This window comes from Megascapheus bottae, chromosome 5 (assembly GCF_031878675.1).
Source record: "Megascapheus bottae isolate mThoBot1 chromosome 5, mThoBot2.hap1, whole genome shotgun sequence".
Taxonomy (NCBI): domain Eukaryota; kingdom Metazoa; phylum Chordata; class Mammalia; order Rodentia; family Geomyidae; genus Megascapheus; species Megascapheus bottae.
In genome coordinates this window covers 67554844-67574097 of record NC_143513.1, presented here as the reverse complement: position 1 = coordinate 67574097, position 19254 = coordinate 67554844, and the positions used below count along the sequence as shown (strand labels likewise).

Below are 19254 nucleotides of genomic sequence, written 5' to 3'. Positions count from 1 at the left end.
TCTTCCCCCAGATAGTAGGGACCTACCTAAAACGTAGCCGTAGGTGGCATTTTTATATTCCTCCCAGGAAACGAGGCCGTCCTCATTGAGGTCATGCCCCTTCCACTGTCGCTCTACATCCTCGTAAATCCAGCGCTTTTGTGCAAATTTAATCCAGTCTTTGAGCTCATCCACAGTGACAAACCCGTCCTTGTCGCCATCTATTTTACTTACAATCTTTCTGTAGAAAATGCAGAGAAATCCAGCAAGAGGTTAAAAGGCACACACGTTAGCCAGTATGTGCTGTGACCATAGGTGTCGCCCAGAGCTAACACACAGAGGTAAAAAACTGTCTTCAAAACAAAATCGCCAGGCAGAAAGCCATTTCTGGTCTACAGTGAGCCATCTAGATAAGGTAAAGAGATTTCCTGGCTGGTCACTGGGTCTAAAACAAACTCAGGGCCAGGATTTGGCCTACTGGTAGAGTGCTTGCCTAGCATGCAGAAAAACCTGGGTTTGATTCCTCGGTACCACATACATAGAAAAAGTGGAAGTGGTACTGTGGTCAAGCCACAGGACTGGCAAATAAGTAAATAAATAAATAAATAGATAGATAAAAATAAAAACAAACTCAGCCAGTCTCTTTAGTTAGGTTTGAGTATGTGGTCAGAATTCAGGAATGAAGACTCTTGCTTATCTGGGTTCTGATCCTTTGCATCAAACACCATACAAATCTTTCCTTTATTATATTTGCCGTTTTTTGGCAAATGATCACAACAGTACCAATGGTTTTCTAAAAATTCAAAATATTTAAAGTAAACTTTTTTTTTTTTTAAAAGCTGCCTTAACACCAGCGCAGTGGCTCACACCTGTAATTCTAGCTACTCAGGAGACTGAAATCTGAGGATCTTGGTTCAAAGCCAACCCAGGAACTAAAGTCTAGGATACTCTTATCTCCAATTAACCACTAGAAAACCAGAAGTGGCGCTATGGCTCCAGGGGTAGGGTGGTAGCCTTGACCTGAAGAGCTCAGGGACAGTACCCAGGCCCAGCGCTCAAGCCCTACGACCAACACAAAAAGAAAAAAAGGTAATACTTTTGTTAAAAATATAAAGATAGAAAATAACTCTGGGATTGAATATATTTTAAGATACAGATAGAAGGATGTTCATCTAAAAACAAAAAGCCACAACTTTTATACACTATGCTATGTAAAACTTTATTATTATTTTTTTTTGGTGGGTCATGGGGCTTGAACTGGCTTGGGCTGTCCCTGAACTCTTCAGCTCAAGGCTACCATCCTACCCTTGAGCTAAGCCCCACTTCCTATTTTCTAGAGATTAACTGGCGATACGAGTCTCAGGTCCTTTTGTGCCTGGGCTGGCTTTGAACCTTGACCGTCAGATCTCAGCCTCCTCAGTAGCTAGGATTACAGGTGTAAGCCACTGTGCCCGCCTTGTAAAACTTTATTTTTATGTATAATCATGAAAAGAAAAACTGAGGAAACGATGATGCAGTACAATTATGAGATTATTAATAAGCTGAGTGGTTAGTATGCAACTATAAAGCAACACACAAAACTAAAGAATCCCAGAAGTGGTTTTGTGTCTCAAAGTGGTAGAGCACTAGTCTTGAGCAAAAGGGCTCGGGGATACTGCCTAGGCCCTGAGTTCAAGCCTCATGACCAACAAAGGAAAAAAAATCTATCCCATTCTCCATCAATTTAGGGTTTTAAATATAAGTTCATGAGCTGAGTACTGCTCAGTGGTAAAGTTCTTGATTTGCTTAGCACCCACGAGGACCTGGATTTGGTCCTTAGCACTGTGTAATAAAAATAAGCACAGGATATAAAACTCATAAATTTACTTCTGGAGGCTCAGACAACCTATGTAAAGTCACACACACACACACACACACACACACACACACACTCACAGTTCAGAATTGGAATTTAAAATGAAAGGTTCCAAGAGAAATATTACCTCAGCAGAGTATGATAGTACATGCCTATAATCTCATAACATAGTAGCATGAGGCAGAAAGGAGGCCGGGAGTTTGGCCTAGTGGTTAAAGTGCTTGCCTAGCATGGATGAAGACCCAGGTTTGATTCCTCGGTACCACATACATAGAAAAAAGCCGGAAGTGGTGCTGAGGCTCAAGTGGTAGAGCTCTAGCCTTGAGAAAGTCCAAGGATAGTGCTCAGGCCCTGAGCTCAAGCCCAGGACTGGCAATAAATAAATAAATTAATTAATTAAAAAAAAAATGAGGCAGAAAGGAAGAACATAAGTTCAAGGCCAATCTGACCTGCACAGTGTGACCAAGATGTTCTCTTGGAAGCAAATGATTTTTTATCACATTTGTGTTCATTTCATGAATATAGAATAGGAAAGTAATCAGAATCAGAGTACTAGCAAAACTATTAACAGATTCTACATGTTGATATTGATGTAGCATTACTTAACACAATTACTAACAAGTCTTTCCCTTCAAAGAATTTGTAATCATTCAGACTGAAATGCTAACAGAAATGGTAAAGTAATAAGACTTTTCCTTTGTCTTTGTATAATTTATACAATTTATGCAACCACCGTTTGGTGGTTGCTAATAGTGCCACTTCCCTATTATTAAAAAAAATGGACAAGGTATCTGAACCTCTCCCTTCCCCTGAATATATATTTAAAACTACTATAAATAGCCTGAAGGATCATCCAGATAAAAAGGGACATATGACAACTACTCTAGATGGGCTTTTCTTAATGAAGGAGGCTTGATATCTCAAATGGTTTAGTTAGGGGTTGGGTAAATTCTTTTGGAAGAAACAGTAAATACATACACATATGATCCATTGTGAAAAGTGCACACACATACATATCCTGCACACACAAATAACCCTCTAAAAATATAAAGGCCATTCTTGTCTTGTTGACCATCCTGCTTTTAGAATGTATTCTACAAGTGGACAGGTTCCATGTATAGCTAAACTCTAAAGCCCTGTGATTTATGAAGCTAATGATGTAGTAGCCTATGACACTAGAGAATCCAATGGATGCATGTAAATAAATTCTTATTCTAGGACAGACACAATGTACTTAATTGGACCTTATGTTATTTCTCCTAATAGACCTCATGCCAGTTCTACTAAAATACTTTAGTGCTTTAAAAGACTTGCAAAATAATGGGCTCCAGAAGACTGCATAGTAGTTTTGAAAATTTCAGGCCACAAAAATTTACATACATCCCTTGTGTGCCCTTTTCTGAGTTAAGAGACTTTGTTTCTATAGTAAAAGTTACTAAGGACTACCACTTGCAAATAACAAAAACCTTCATATAAGACACATACATAAAAATTAAGTATATCGGGCCGGGAGTTTTGCCTAGTGGTTAAAGTGCTTGCCTAGCATGCATGAAGACCCGGGTTCAATTCCTTGGTATCACATACAGAGAAAAAAGCCGGAAGTGGTGCTAAGGCTCAAGTGGTAGAGCACTAGCCTTGAGAAAAGTCCAAGGACAGTGCTCAGGCCCTGAGCTCAAGCCCAGGACTGGCAAAAAAAAAAAAAAGCCTTAATATTATGATCTATTCTGTCTATTCATGTGCTGGGCATTTGATAATATTTAATAATGACAAAAAGGAAGTTTTTCTCCCTTGAAAATAGTTAGCAAACTATTCTACTACCTGCCTTAAGTAATTCTAGCTAGGTGCTAGTGGCTGCACAACTGTAATCCCAGCTACTCAGGAGGCTGAGTTCTGAGGAACATGGTTCAAAGCCTGAGAAGGAAAGTCCATGAGACTCTTATTTCAGTAAGCTGTGGCTCAAGTGGTAGAATCTGTCCTTGAGCAAAAGAAGCTCAAGGACATCACCCAGACCCAGGGTTCAAGTCCCAGAACTGGCAACATAAACAAACAAACAAACAAACGTAATTCTATGAAAAGATTTATAGAGACCAAAAGGTAGGTTGGACATGTACAATATTAATAGCATGACATAAAGACTAGGAACAATTTTACCCCCTGACACATAACATTAAACTGAATTTCATTATGAAGCTCAGGTTGGTCTTGAACCCATGAGCCTCCTGCCTCATCTCCTAAGTTCTGGTATTACAGGTGTGCACTACCATGTCCAGCTCAGAACACTGATGACTTTTTTAAATCTAGACCTACTTTCCACTCTGGGGGCAATTTTCCATTCTCTACTGCAAAACCGTTTCATTATTTCTATTAATACTGAAGAATGAAAAACTACCCTTTAGCCAGCAGTTAACAAGATGAAAGAATAAATTTATAATGAGATCTTTCCCAAAGCAAACTGTAATAATTCTTACAGCATGACCCACAATGGCAAAATATTATTAAAAATCGCTATGTTGTACAGTTTGCTATATACATTTATTAACTATAGTTCAGAAGGCTGTATTAGCAGTACTTACTAAAGGGCAAATTGAAAAAAAATCAAACTTGTTTACTTTTTGTGTGTGTGTATGCTGGTCCTGGGGCTTGAACTCATGGTCTAGGAGCTTTTTTGCTCAAAGCTAGTGCTTGACCACCTGAGTCACAGTTCACTGGCTTTTTTGTTGCCTATTTGGAGTAAGAATCTCATGAACTTTCTTGTCCAGGGTGGTGTTCCTCTATATTTTCTTTCTTTTTTTCTTTTTTCTTGAGCTCAGGGCCTGAGCACTGTGTTTGGGCTTTCTCAAGGCTAGAGCTCTACCATTTGAGCCACAGCACCACTTCCGGCTGTTTTCTATGTATGTGGTACTGAGGAATCAAACCTGGGTCTTCATGCATGCTCAGCACACACTCTACCACCAGGCCAAATTCCTGCCAACCCCTCCCCCCACCATATTTTCTTAAAGAGCCAAAAGATATTCTCAGATCTCCAGTTTCAAATAAACAGGTAGTTGTGTACTAAATCCACTGTCTGCTGAGATTTTGAATCCTGACAATAACTTAGCCACTACTGAATTAATAACTCATACTCTAGCAATATAAGACCATTTCTTTTGGGAATGGTGATATATATATATAGCTCAGTGGTAGAGTACCTGCTTAGTATGCATGAAACTCTGAGTTTAAGCCATAGCACCTTGTATATATATGTTAGACAAGTACTCTACTTTTGAACTATATCCCTAGTATTTGGTTTTGTGAGCTAGCCTTGAACTTGCAGTTCAGACTGGCCTGGAACACAAAACTCAGTGTGTACTACCACACCTGGCTACTTGCTATAATCTCCTAAATGGTAAAGTTGGAGCCAGGTGTGGTGGGTGAGGTGGTTTACATCTGTAATCCTAGCTACTGAGGAGGCTAAGATCTGAGGATCAAGGTTCAAAGCCAGCCCAGGCACAAAAGGACCTGAGACTCTTATCTCCAATTAACCTCTAGAAAATGGGAAGTGGGGCTTAGCTCAAGGGTAGGGTGGTAGCCTTGAGTTGAAGAGTTCAGGGACAGTGCCCAGGTAGAGTTCAAGCTCCATGTCTCCCCCCCTCCCCAAAAAAGGAAAATTGGTTTGGCTTTTGTTGAAAGACACCCTGGGAGACCCTAAACCTTACTATAATACATTGGTTATTAGGCAGTCAAAGACCTAGCTTGGTAAACAATGAAAAAATAGGTCACAGAAAGTTTTCCAAAATTAAAAGCAGCAAAAATGAGACCCTCCCCACCCTGTTCTGGGATTAAGATGATACAGTTTTTGTATGAATAATATAATTTCTGCACCATCTCAGTACCTTTTTTTTTTTTTTTTTTTGCAAGTCCTGGGCTTAAGCTCAGGGCCTGAGCACTGGCCTTGGATTTTTCTCAAGGCTAGAACTCTACCACTTGAGCCTCAGCACCACTTCTGGCTTTTTCTAAGTTTGTGGTACCAAGGAATCGAACCCAGGTCTTTGTGCATGCTAGGCAAGCACTCTACCACTAGGCCAAACTCCTGGCCCACCATCTCAGTACTTTTATGCAAAAATGATATTGCTTCACAGAATGAGACACAAATTGTTATTCAGTAGTAAAATGTATGAAAACAGGTACTTAGTTCATTTTTAGTGGCAGCCATTCTGTGGTTAGCTTTCAGAAGATGTAGCACAGCTTTACAAAGCTTAACAAGTAAATGAATTAGCTTATTTATAAAGATAGTGTAACCCTACCTACCCACCCAGGAACTGGCACCTTACCCAAGCCTTTCCTTGCTCTCTTCTGGTGTCAGCTGATCAAAACTCTTTGCTTCTTCAGCACCCAAGAAAGCATCATGGTCATAATCAAAACTCTCAGCATCATCATGAACTTTGTCACTGAGTTGAGGCTCATGATGTACGCGGTCCTTCTTTTCTGTAGGCTTGCTCAAGGCAAAGGCTGTGCACAGGGACAGGCACAGAAGAAACTGCCGCAGGTCCATGATAATGCAATCTTAAAGAAAATGAAGAGGTTAATACAGCAGGCAATATACTTACCAGTAAAGCAAGAAACCCAAGTCATAACTTAGCTAAATTACCAATTTGACATATAAAAGTCTGAGCAAGTCATTTATAACAACCAAATACTGTTACTTAGTCCATAAAATAATCTGGCAGACGTTCTCCAGTTTCTTTTACCTGATTGTAGACTGAAAAGGAAATTATAGTTAAATGGCTACTTGGTAGTTTTTCTTCAAAAGACACCAATATTCCTTTGTTCAACTTGCTAATAAGTGTTGAAGTGAAAGAGGCTAGATTTAATTGGAGACTCTAAGTCCTTTTTTCTTCTTCCTTGTTTTTTGGTTTTTTTTTTTTTTGGTGTCAATCAATGCTGGGGTTTGAACTCAAGAGATGGGTGCTATGCCTTAGCTTTTTGTTCAAGGCCAGCTCTCTACTAAGACACTGCTTCACTTCTGGCTTTTGCTAGTTAATTACAGATAAGGGTCCTATAGCCTTCATGCCTGGGCTGGCTTCAAATTGTGACCTTCTGATCTCAGTTCTGGGTTTTTTGTTTGTTTTTGGTCAGTCATGAGATTTGAACTCAGGTTCCTGGGCACTATCCCTGAACTCTTGTTCAAGACCAGAACTCTAACACTTTTAGCTATAGCACCATTACCATTTTTGGTGGTTAACTGGAGATAAGAATCTCATAGACTTTCTTGCATGGGCTGGCTTTTGAACCATGATCCCCAGATCTGAGCATTGTCCTTGGACTTTTTCCTCAAAGCTAGCACTCTGCCAGGTGAGCCACAGCACCACTTCTGGCTTTTTCTATGTATGTGGTACCAAGGAATTGAACCGGGTCTTTGTGCATGCCAGGCAAGCACTCTACCACTAGGCCAAACTCCCGGCCCTTATTTTTATTTTTTAAGTTCAGGACGTTATGCATATTAGACAAAGCTCTAACACTTTTTACTTTAGGTTAACTTCTAGACAGGGTCTCCTGCTTTTTGCCAGAAATAGCCATGATTTTACAATCTTTGCCTTCTGTGTAATCTGTAAGAGTATAGATGTGAATGACTATTTTCCACTTATTTGAATATTGTTGAGGCTAATATCTACTCTGCGTAGCTGAGATTGCAGACATAAGTGACAGGTCCTAACTATATAATTCTTGCACTATATCAGTGGTCTGGTACTCAGATCTGGCTGGCTACTAGAATTATCTAGGAGGAGTTTATATAAGTTTAGAATCTATGAAGCTGAATCCAAGTGTAAGTAGTTTTAAGTGCTTCTGAAATATTTCTGATGATCATCACATGAGAAACGAATGAAATACTCAGCATCTTCCTAGGTCTATAGCACATAATAGCCTCTCACATACAAGACCAAATAAATCATTGAAATAATTTTTGACCTTCTGTACAATTGTCTTTCCCAAATTTTCCTAGGCAATAGAACCTAAGCATCTCATCAGATTCTTCAGTTACAAACAAGTTAAATGAACAAGAATGAAACAAAACTGCAGAGCAAGGCCTCTGAATGTCCACTCCCATACACATCAGTGAGAATAAATCACTTGTAATTTTATACAACTTCTTCCTCATCTCCCATTAGGTCTGATCTCTGGTACCTATGAATGTGACTTTATTTGGAAATAAAGTCTTTGCAGATGTAATCACATTAAAATGATGTCATGATTATTAAATAGGGTGGACTCTGACCCAAAGACTGGTGTCCTTATAAGACAAAGGAAATTTTGACAGCCACATACAGAATGAGAATGTTATGAAATCAGAAAGACTGAAGTAAAATATTCTACGTGTTAGGGAATGCCAAGGATTGCTGACAACCACCAGAAGCTCAGAATAGGTAAAATAAGATCTCCCCCTAATCTTCAGACAGCATGGTCTTGCCTGTGATTATAAACTTTTAAAACATTTTTAAAGAAATATTGTTGGTCTACCACCCCAGCCCTGAGCCACAACACCACTTCCGGTTTTCTAGAGGTTAACTGGAGGTAAGTTCTTTAGTGCCCAGGCTGGCTTTGAACTGCAATCCTCCCTAGGATTATGAACATGAGCTACCACGCCCAACTAAAAAACTTTAAAAAAACTTTTTTTGCTTGAACCCTGGGCCTGGGCACCGTCCTTGAGCCCTTCAGCTCAAGGCTACAGCCCTACCAATGAGCCATAGGCCCCACTTCTCCTTTTCTAGTGATTAACTAGAGATAAGTCTCAGGTTCTTTATTGCCTGGGCTGGCTTTGAACCTCGATCCTCAGATCTCAGCCTCCTGAGTAGCTAGGATTATAGGTGTGAGCCACCGCGCCCAGCTTTTTTAAACATTTAAAAACTTTTTTTAGGGGGGGGAGAGGGCTCAAACTCAGGGCTTTCTCACTGCCACTTGAGCCAAAGTGCCACATCCGGCTTTTTCTGTGTATGGGGCACCGAGAAATTGAACCCAGGGCTTTGTGCATGCTAGGCAAACACTCTGCCACTAATGCTATGCTCCCGGCCTAAACTTTTTAAAAGGTTAAAAAATTTTATTGTTTCCAACAATGTGATAATTTAGACCAAGGAAAACCCATGCAGGGCACAGCATGAAAGCAAAACCATGAAAGATGAGAAAGCATTAGAAGCAAGCACTGTATTTTTGTTGTTTAAAAAAAACACCCAAGTATGTTAGACTAAGCTATGATTCCAAAAAGTTCTTCACCTTCGTTTGAATTCATTATAATACTCAAATATGTGTACAATGGTATTTGTAACAAAGATATTCAATGATGACTATATATGATTTTAAAACTGGAAATAATGTAGGAAGATGGCAGCAAAAGAGAATCACCCTAGCTCTCTAATTAGAGATTTCGGGTCCTAACTTCTACCCAAGAGATTAACAACAAATATGTAAACAAATAGAGAATCACAGGAATGGAAAACTCACAGCTTGTACACACAAGGATGGAAAACCATAAAGAGCTCTCCCCAACTTTCCAACCCATGGAACATAGTCCAAAATAGATCTTATCAGAACCTAAAAGAACCTAAAAGCAAGTACAAAAAGATTGACATAATTCCTTGCATTGTATCATCTGACCACAGTCAAACTAGCTCTCAATACAAAAACATACTGCAGAAATCACTCAAACACATGGCGGGGATTCCTCCAAACAGCACTCTACAGAACACCTGAATCACAAAAGAAATTAGAAAGCTCTTACATTCAATGAAAACACATCACAACAGAACTTCTGTGATTCAGCAAAAGCAGTGCTGAGGGGAAAGTTTACACCTCTAAGCGCACCCATAAAGAAAATAGAAACATTTCAAGTAAAAAGCCTCATGTTGCAATTAAAACTGCTAGAAAAACAAGAAAAAAAATCAAATCTAAAACTACTACATGGAGAGAGATAGCAAAGGGCAGAAATCAACAAAATAGAAACTAAAAAGAAACCGCATAAAAACCAAGGAAACAAAAAACTATTTTTTAAAAAAAAATTAATAAAACTTCCAGGGCACAGTGGCTCATGCTTATAATCCTAGCTACTCTGGAGGATCACAGTTCAAAGCCAGCCTGGGCACTAAAGTCCGTGAGACTCATCTCCAATTAACCACCAGAAAACCAAAAGTAGTGCTGTGGCTCAAGGGGTAGGGTGGTAGCCTTGAGCTAAAAAGCTCAGGGATAGCACCCAGGCCCAAAGTTCAAGCCCCACAACCAACAAAAATAAACAAAGCTGGCAGAATACTTACGAACAGAAAAAAAGAAGAAAGGAAATTCAAATCAATAAGATCAGAGATGTCACAGGAAACATTTACAACTAACATCCAAGAAATTCAAGTTATTATACAGGACTACTTTCAAAACTTATACTCACAAAATAAAGAAAACCTGGCAGAAATGGACAAATTTCTAGAGACCTACAAACAGCCTGTGCTGAACCAAGAATACAAAAACCAGCCAAACAAGCCAATAACATGCAACAAAATTGAGAAGTTAATCAGAAGTCTTCCAACAAGAAAAAGCCCAGGCCCAGATGAATTTAGTTGAATTCTGTAAGACTTTAAAAGATGAACTAATGGGCTGGGAGTTTGGCCTAGTGGTAGAGTGCTTGCCTAGCATGCACGAAGACCCAGGTTCGATTCCTTGGTACCATATACATAGAAAAAAGCCGGAAGTGGTGCTGAGGCTCAAGTGGTAGAACTCTAGCCTTGAGAAATCCCAAGGACAGAGCTCAGTCCCTGAGCTCAAGCCCAGGACTGGTTAAAAAAAAAAAAATGAACTAACACCAATACTCCTCAATCTCTTTTGTGAAATAGAAACAGAAAGATCAATTCCTGAGTTATTCTATAAAGACAATATCACACTCGTCCCAAAACAGGTAAGAACAACAAAAAAAAGAGAATTATAAATTAATTTCTCTGGTAAACATTGATGCAAAGCTCTTCAATATTAAGCCAACAGAATCCAGAAACAAATTAAAAAATCATACATTATGACCAATTAGGCCTCATTCCACAGATGCAAGGCTGGTTTAGCATACACAAATCAATAAATGTATTTCACCATGTCAACAGAACCAAAGACCCTGAGAACCACATGATCGTCTCAATAAATGCAGAAAAAAAAAATACATCTATTCAAGTTAAAAATCATCAGGGCTGAGAGTTTAACCTAGTGGTAGAGTGCTAGCCTAGCATGCCTGAAGACCCACCCGGGTTCAATTCCTCGGTACCACATACATAGAAAAAAGCCAGAAGTGGTGCTGAGGCTCAAATGGTAGAGCTCTAGCCTTGAGAAAGTCTAAGGACAGTGCTCAGGCCCTGAGCTCAAGCCTAGGACTGGCAAAAAAAAAAAAAAAAAAAAAAAAAAAAGTCATCAGAGAAGCTAAGACTAGAAAGAACATTCCTTAAAACAATAAGACTATACATGACAGACCAACAGCCAATATTATACTAAATGGAAAATTAGAACCATTTCCCCTAAAATCAGGAATAAGACGAGAAAAGGACATAAAAGGGACTCATATAGGGAAAGAAAAAGTCAAACTGTCCCTATTTGCAGATGACATGATTTTTTTTTGCCAGTCCTGGGGCTTGAACTCAGGGACTGAGCACTGTTCTGGAGCTTTCTCAAGGCCTAGTGCTCTACCACTTGAGCCACAGCACCACTTTCAGCTTTTTCTATGTATGTGGTACCAAAGTATGCTACGTAAGCACTCCTACCACTAGGCCAAACTCTTAGCCCCAAGCAACAATCTTATACCTAAAGGACCCAAAAGACTCTATCCCCAAGATTCTAAAGCTGATCATCCACTTTGGCAAAGTATCAGGAAACAAAATTAACCCACAAAAATCAGTAGTCTTTCTGTATAACAATGTAAAAACAAAGGGAAATCAGGAAAACAACTTCATTTGCAATAGCCAAACAACAACAAAACCCTGGGAATAAACCTAACCAAAGACTTGTAAAAACTTAACTATCTGAAGAAAGAAACCAAGAGGACACCAGGAAATGGAAAGACCTTCCATGTTCATGAATAGGTAGAGTCAATGTTGTGAAAATGGCCATACGGCCAAAAATTATATATGTAAATCCAATGCAGGGGCCGGGAGTTTGGCCTAGTGGTTAAAGTGCTTGCCTAGCATGCATGAAGACCCGGGTTCGATTCCTCGGTACCACATACATAGAAAAAAGCCGGAAGTGGTGCTGAGGCTCAAGTGGTAGAGCTCTAGCCTTGAGAAAGTCCAAGGACAGTGCTCAGGCCCTGAGCTCAAGCCCAGGACTGGCAAAAAAATAAATAAATAAATAAATAAAAAATCCAATGCAATTTTCATCAAAATCCCAATAATGTTTTTTACCAAGATAGACAAAAAAAACTCAAAAGTTCTCATTGGAACAACAGAAGACCTAGAATAGTGAAAGCAATTGTAAGCAAAAAAAAGCAATGCGGGTGCTATCACAGATTTCAACAACAAAAGCAGCTTGGCATTGGCACAAAAAAGACCCAAAAATCAATACAACAGATTAGAAGATCCAGAAATACAACCACATACTTAGAGTCATCTGTGCTGGGACATAGCTCAATGGCAAAGTGCTTGCCTAGCAAGTGCAATGTCGTGGGTTGGATCCCCGGTACCAAAAAAAAAAAAAAAAAAAAAAAAAAAGTCTGATAATTGAGAAAGGAGCAAAAGACATACAATGAGAAACGCACAGCCTTTTTAAACAACAATTGCTATAGGGAAAACTGAGCAGCCATTTGCAGAAAACTCAAAGTGGATCCCTGCATGTAGCCATGCCCTAATATCAATTCAAAGTGGACCAAAGACCTCAATGTCAAACCTGAAACCCTCAAACTACTACAAAAGAGAGTAGAGGAAACATTAGAACTTTTAGATATAAGCAGGAACCTTCTGAAGAGTCCCAGGGGCACAACAAAAAGGAGAAAGACTGCACAGATGGGATTACATTAAAATAATTTTCTACACAGTCAACCAACTGGGAAAAGACCTTTACCAGCAATATATCAAAGGCCTAATATCCAAAATATACAAGGAGATCAAGAAACTAACCCCTCCCAAACTTATTACACCAATTACTAATGGAGTGATGGGCAAGGGAGCTAAGAAGAGACTCTCAGTCGAGGTAAGAATGGCAAGCAAACAAACGAGGAAATGCGCATCATCCCTACCCATAAAGGAAATGAAAATCAAAGCAACCCTGGGATTCCATCTCATTCCAGTGAGATTGGCCAGTATTTTGAAATTGAACAACAAATGTAGGCAGGGATGTGAGGAAAAAAAGGAACCCTAACTGCACTGCTGGTAGGTATATAAATTATTAGTACAAGCACTCTGGAAAGCAGTCTGAAGGTTCCTCAAAAAACTAAACACAGGGGCCAGGAGCGTGGCCTAGTGGTAGACTGCTTGCCTAGCATCCATGAAGTCTTGGTTTTTATTCCTTTTAGAATTTATTTAGTGCTAGCACTAGGCCTTGAACTCAGGGTCTTATGCTTTTTGCTTGCCTTTTGGCTCAAAGCTGGCACTCTAACACTTGGGCCACACCTTTACTTCAGAACTTTTTGCTGGTTTGGATTTGGGTTTTTTTGGCTGTGCTAGTCTAGAACTTGATCTTTACATATCAGGTTCCTAAGTATGGAGGATTACAGGCACAAACAACCCATACCTGGTTTAGAACTTTTTTTTTTGCCAGAAAGTTTTTGATTATGTAGCAGAAAAATGTAAGTTTCTGCCAGCTTGCTTTTGGTTAGAGAACTAATGAGGCTGGGACAATGGTTTATTAATGTCAGAGCTTTTCTTCTCCAGCCAAATTTTTATTTTCCTAGTCGGCTGACTGCTCTGGCACACAATTAACATTAGACTGTATTAATGAACTACGGTAAATTTACTTTGTCTCTAGAGAAATGCTAAATAGTTGATCAGTCTAAAATCTTACGAAATCATAAAGGATGAGAGTATTTTATATTATAGTCTATTGGTGATACTTGTACTAAAGTCTAGAATCACAGGATAACTTTAGTTTCTAAATTTTATAGCCTGAATCTCAGTACAGTTAGGTACTGATTAAATTGCTATCAGATTGTTACACCTAGTTTCCAGTGGGCATTTTTAAGCAATGAGTTACTTTCCTCTCTTCATTAGAGAAATGTCTTTTCTGCTTATATCCAGCTCAGAGAACTGGAATTTTACCAACACACCCATTGCTCCCACTTTATTGTTAATCAGTGGGATTTTGGCGAACCAGAATAATTATGGGATCACTTACTGTTAATGTTCCTGAGTTGAATTTAATCAGGTATTTGGGCTTTCCTGAAGCAATGCACTTTTCTATAAAGTAGGTCTGGTCCCTCATTTGAACTATTCCACAAATTCTTCAGTGTAATAACTGTCATTTAAATACTTAGTTAATTAAACCTACTGAGTAATAGCAAACACACATTTGTCTTGGGTGAAGTTCCATTCTACAGCAAACAATAATTTATCAGAGTTTCCAAATTTCTCTGCATTCAAGCGCATTAAAATCTATTATAAAAACAAGTTAGAAGTAAACTCATTCCCATTTCATTAATGTTGTCTTCAAGGAACAAGAGAGGAATACTATTCAATTCTCAAAAACATTCCTCTGGGTGGGTGCTGGTGGCTCATGTGCCTGATCCCAACCACTCAGGAAGCTGAGATCTGAGGACAGTGGTTCCACGTCAGCCCAAGTGGCAAAGTCCATGAGACCAAAAACCAGAAATGGAGCTGTGGCTCAAGGGGCAGATCGCTTGCCTTGGAGCAAAAAGAATGAGGTCCTGAGAATGAGCTCCCAGGTCCTGAGTTCAAGCTCCAGGGTGGCACCCAAAAAACCCAACCCTATCTTTGTGGCGCTTTTATATACTTAGACAGGTTTTTGGTGCCAGACATTTCCCAAATGAGCAATCCACTCAATTCTTAATCATGGAAGTTGTAGACAAGATTACTTCTTCTGTACACAGCATGCTAAAAAAGTCAACTAACCAGGCACTTGTGGCTCCGACCTACAATGCTAGCTACTAGAAAGCTGAGATCTTTAGAAGAGGTTGGAAACCAGCCCGTGCTTAGGGAAATCCAGTCTATCTCCAATTAACCCGGGGATAGGGGGATAAAAAATACCCACCAAACCGGAAGCGGAGGTGTGGCTCAAGTGGTAGAGCGCCAGCTTTGAGCAAAAATCCTAAGCCTGGGCAATGTGTGTATGTGTGCGCCCGAATACATACGTACACATACATATATACACACACACACACACACACACAGTCAGAACCTGAGTTCAATGTGTGTATGTGTGCGCCCGAATACATACATACATACACATACATACACACACACACAGAGTCAGAACCTGAGTTCAATGTGTGTATGTGTGCGCCCGAATACATACGTACACATACACATACACATACACACATACACACACACACACAGTCAGAATGAGGATCTCGGGGACAGAAGCAACAAATCAAAGAAACCATTTATCCCTATCAACCTTTTAGAACGATTCCGCAATCCTGATTTAGGAATGCAGCCACACAAAAAGGCTTAAAATCTCCAGCTTTTCTTTAAAATTATGGAAGATGTTTTAAACATAGGATCTGAGGTCTTCCTTCGTTCTTTCTCCTGCTTTCCCTGAAGTCAGTGAACACAACTCTGCTGGCAGATGCACCCTAACCGCGGGATGTGGCCTTTGGGGTGGGGCCCGCAGATCTAAGTCGGCCAGTGAGTGGGAGGTGGCGGGAAGCTGCTGCAATAACGCTACTTCACTGTCCTCCGACCTTCAAAAGGCAAAAGTGACCCTACGACCTGAGGGATTCCCTGAACAGAAGCGCTCAGGGGCAGAGAAAAGGACACCAACAAGAAAGGCACAAAACAGTGCCCTACAGGGCGCCAAGCCAGCAGCGCCAGAGTTGCACCGGGCGCAGCCCGCTTCTCAGCGCGAGCCACACGGCCAACCCGGGCCTTCATCCGAGGCTGCCAGCCGGAGGGCCCTGGCGTGGCGAAAGGCCTCAGGCCCGGGACCCCAGCGCCCGTGGAGACGCGCGCCCCGAGTAAGGCAGACCCAAGCCGTGCTGGAAGCAAGGCCAAGAGACAAAAGGCAAGCGAATGAAGGACACGGCGGCGGAGCAGCTAGACACGTTGGTACTCACCTTTTCCCCCTCAGCCCCACAGCTACAGAACACCGTGGCGGCTGATCAGCGACCGGCTCGGCTCCCGCGCGCAAGCACCGCCCAGCCGGAAACGACCCCCTCTGCCCGCCCCCGTCCGCCTCGTCGGCATTCTTCTGGCCAATCATCACTACACTCGTCTCTGACGCGTATCTTTCCCGGGCACCCATTGGCCGTCCGGTCACGTCGTCGGGATTGGCTGGAAAGCGCCACGTCCCGAGAGCGCGCTGAATTGCGTGGACCGGATTCCCGCCCAACCCTGGTCTGGGAGCGTGTGCGGATGGCGGGCTCCAGCCCCTGCTCCCGACGCGAGTGGGCGCGGCCGCTTGGCCGCCACGTCTTCATTCACAGCGAGTGGCTCTGCCTCCACCCAGCTTCCCGGACAACTCTCTTACTTTCCGGCCAGACATAGCGCGACGTTATCCGCGTCTGCAGGAAACTGCAGTCTGGCTACGCTCTGTCACGTTAGCTTCCCGCCGCGCCCCCTCGTGTACGCACGCTCGCCGCGTCCTTGACTCTCCTCACTTCTGCTTGGGCTTTGTTCCTCGGCTTGAAATAGGTGCGTTTTCCAGATTTTCGGTAGAAGAAAAGCCAGTAAGACTCGCAGCATCTCTTCCCGATCCCACTGAGCGTAATACTGCTTCCCTTAGTTGCCTTCATAGCACTTTGTATCTTTCAGTACACTGACAGTTTTTGCTACATAAAGTCGCTTATCCATCAGTGTTAGACGAAGTGCTGGAATAGGCATCCTTTGAATCGGCAGCGAATGCTAAAAAAAAACGGGTCAGGTGAACTGAACAAGGGTATCCGTTGTCCATCCCTTTTAAGAGAAATTATTCACCTACTCGTTTTAGTGTTGTAGGCTTAAAGCATCTACCCATTGAAGGGTACTTACTTAACACAAATGGAATTAAAACAAAAACAAACAAACAAAAAATCCCTGAGTTCTTGCCGGGAGTTTGGCCTATTGGTAGAATGCTTACTTATCTACCATGCACGAAGACCCGGGTTCGATTCCTCGGTACCACATATATAGAAAAAAACCCAGAAGTGGTGTTGTGGTCCAAGTGGTAGAGCTCTAGCCTTGAGAACACCCAAGGACAGTGCTCAGGCCTGAGCCCAAGCCCAGGACTGGCAAAACAAAACAAAAAAAAACCCTGCGTTTTTAGCACATAAAGGTTCAATAAATTCAGTTGAAACAAATAGGCTCACAAAAGAATTAAAGGCACAAAGACAGTGTGCTTTTAAGTGCCAAGATAAAGACTGACAATTTTTTGGGATATTGGTGATACCCCAAGAGAGCTTCATAGAAAGATATGACTCAAGTCAGACTAAAGAAGTCCCAAAAGAAGCTGGTACAACTGGTTTATGCCTGTAATCCTAGCTACTCAGGAGGCTGAGATTGGAGGATTGAGGTTCTAAACCAGCCTGGGCAGGAAAGTCTGCAAAACATCTATCTTCAATTAATCACAGAAAAAACTTCAAGTGTTGCTATGGCTCAAGTGCTAGCCTTGAGCAAAAGGAGCTTAGGGACAGCACCCAGTGCAAAAAAGGATTAATCAGTAAAGAGCCTGCCTAGCAAGCATAAAGCCCTGAGTACAAACCCCACATTGCCAAATAACTAAATAACGATGGAAATATAGTAGATATTTGCTGTCTGTGAGTATATGGTTCCCAGAAAACTGCCTTGAGAAAAAAAAACAAACTGGGAATGTGACTTAGAGGTAGAGTGCATGCCTCACATGGATGAAGCCCTGGATTTGATTCCTCAGTTCCACATGAACAGAAAAAGCCAGAAGTAGTGCTGTGGCTCAAGTGGTAGAATTATCCTTGAGCAAAAGAAGCCTAGGGACAGTGCCAAGGCCCTGAGTTGAAGCCCCAGGACTAGTGAAAAAAACCCAAAAAACAAACAAATTCTGCAAACATTCAAAATGCATAGATTTTATTGAGGGGAGAAAAAAAGCAGGTTAGGTCCCTTGGGAGCTGTAGAGTTAAGAGTAGGCAGCAGAGGAAGAGGACTTAAGGGTGGTTACAAGAAAGGGAGGGTGTCCATGTTGGGTACAGGTGTCTCATGCTTATAACTTTGAGATCTGAGCATCAGGATTCAAAGCTAGGCTGGCTAAGAAAGTCCAGTTATAACCACCAAAAAACATGGAAGTGGAGTTGTGACTCAATTGATGAAGCACCAGCCCTGAGCCCTAGTACCAGCACAAAAGTAAAGGATGAGGAGGAAAGGGAAGGGAAAGAAAATAGGAGATAAAAGGGGTGGCTAGAGGCCCTGAGTTTGGCCTAGACATAGAGTGCTTGCCTAGCATGCATGAAGACCCAGGTTCAATTCCTCAGTACCAGATGCATAGAAAAGGCAGAAGTGGTGCTGTGATTCAAGTGGTAGAGCAGTGGCCAGGCCTTGAGTTCAATCCCCAAGACTGGGAAAAAAAGGGGGGGCTAGAGAGGGATCATGAGAGGACTCCTGGGTAAATGTGTGATGATGAAGAGCATTCTGAGAAAAGGGACCAGCAAAGGTAAAGGCCTGGAACTGGGAGCATGTTTTGGAGTTGGGAGCAGGTGTGGCTCAAGTGCAGAAATAAGAGGAGGAGATAACTTGTGGTTGGGGAGATTGCAGGGATGTGGGGGAAGGGGGAAGGCTATCATGTAGGGCCTTCAGACCATTGCAAGGACTTTTAGTTTTTACTGTGAGATGGTGTGGAAGACATTAGCTGTTTGCCAAACTGGCTTCTCTTCATCCTGTTAGTGAAGATTTACATTTCCCCTTGCAGTGTGATTTAGCTGTGACCAAGGAAGACCACAGATATGTCCACTTCTTCCAGGACTGGCCACACAAACTCGTCACGTGTAATTTTCCAAGTTGTTTCTCTTTTGATGACCATTTTATAAATCATTTCTTGCAGGCTGCAGAGCCATAGGATAGGAGGGACCCAAATTCCTGTTAAAAGTATCATTTACTTACCACAAACACCCATTTCAGACTTTTTGTGAGTACTAAAATACTAGTTGTTTTATTTTTTTTTTTGCCAGTCCTGGGCTTGAGCTCAGGGCCTGAGTACAGTCCTTGGACTTTCTCAAGGCTAGAACTCTACCACTTGAGCCTCAGCACCACTTCTAGCTTTTTTCTATATATGTGGAACCTGGGTCTTTGTGTGTGCAAGGCAAGCACTCTACCACTAAGCCA

The 19254-nt window shown here is 41.5% G+C and overlaps 1 protein-coding gene across 2 annotated transcripts in view; it reads right to left on the bottom strand.

The window, feature by feature from the left end:
- Positions 1 to 16686, bottom strand: part of Calu (calumenin) — a 29667-nt gene extending 12981 nt beyond the window's left edge. Inside the window, exons 1-3 of one of the 2 annotated variants that reach the window (XM_090333262.1) lie at positions 16047 to 16131; positions 6145 to 6376; positions 27 to 220 (exon numbers count right to left, since the gene is read on the bottom strand). In XM_090333262.1, the coding sequence (XP_090189388.1) occupies positions 27 to 220; positions 6145 to 6365 (415 nt within the window). In that variant the 5' untranslated portion in view covers positions 6366 to 6376; positions 16047 to 16131. Of the gene's footprint in view, positions 1 to 26; positions 221 to 6144; positions 6377 to 16046; positions 16132 to 16589 lie in introns of those variants that run through there. The other variant, XM_090333261.1, reaches the window with a different exon arrangement.
- Between the last annotated feature and the right edge of the window lie 2568 nt (positions 16687 to 19254).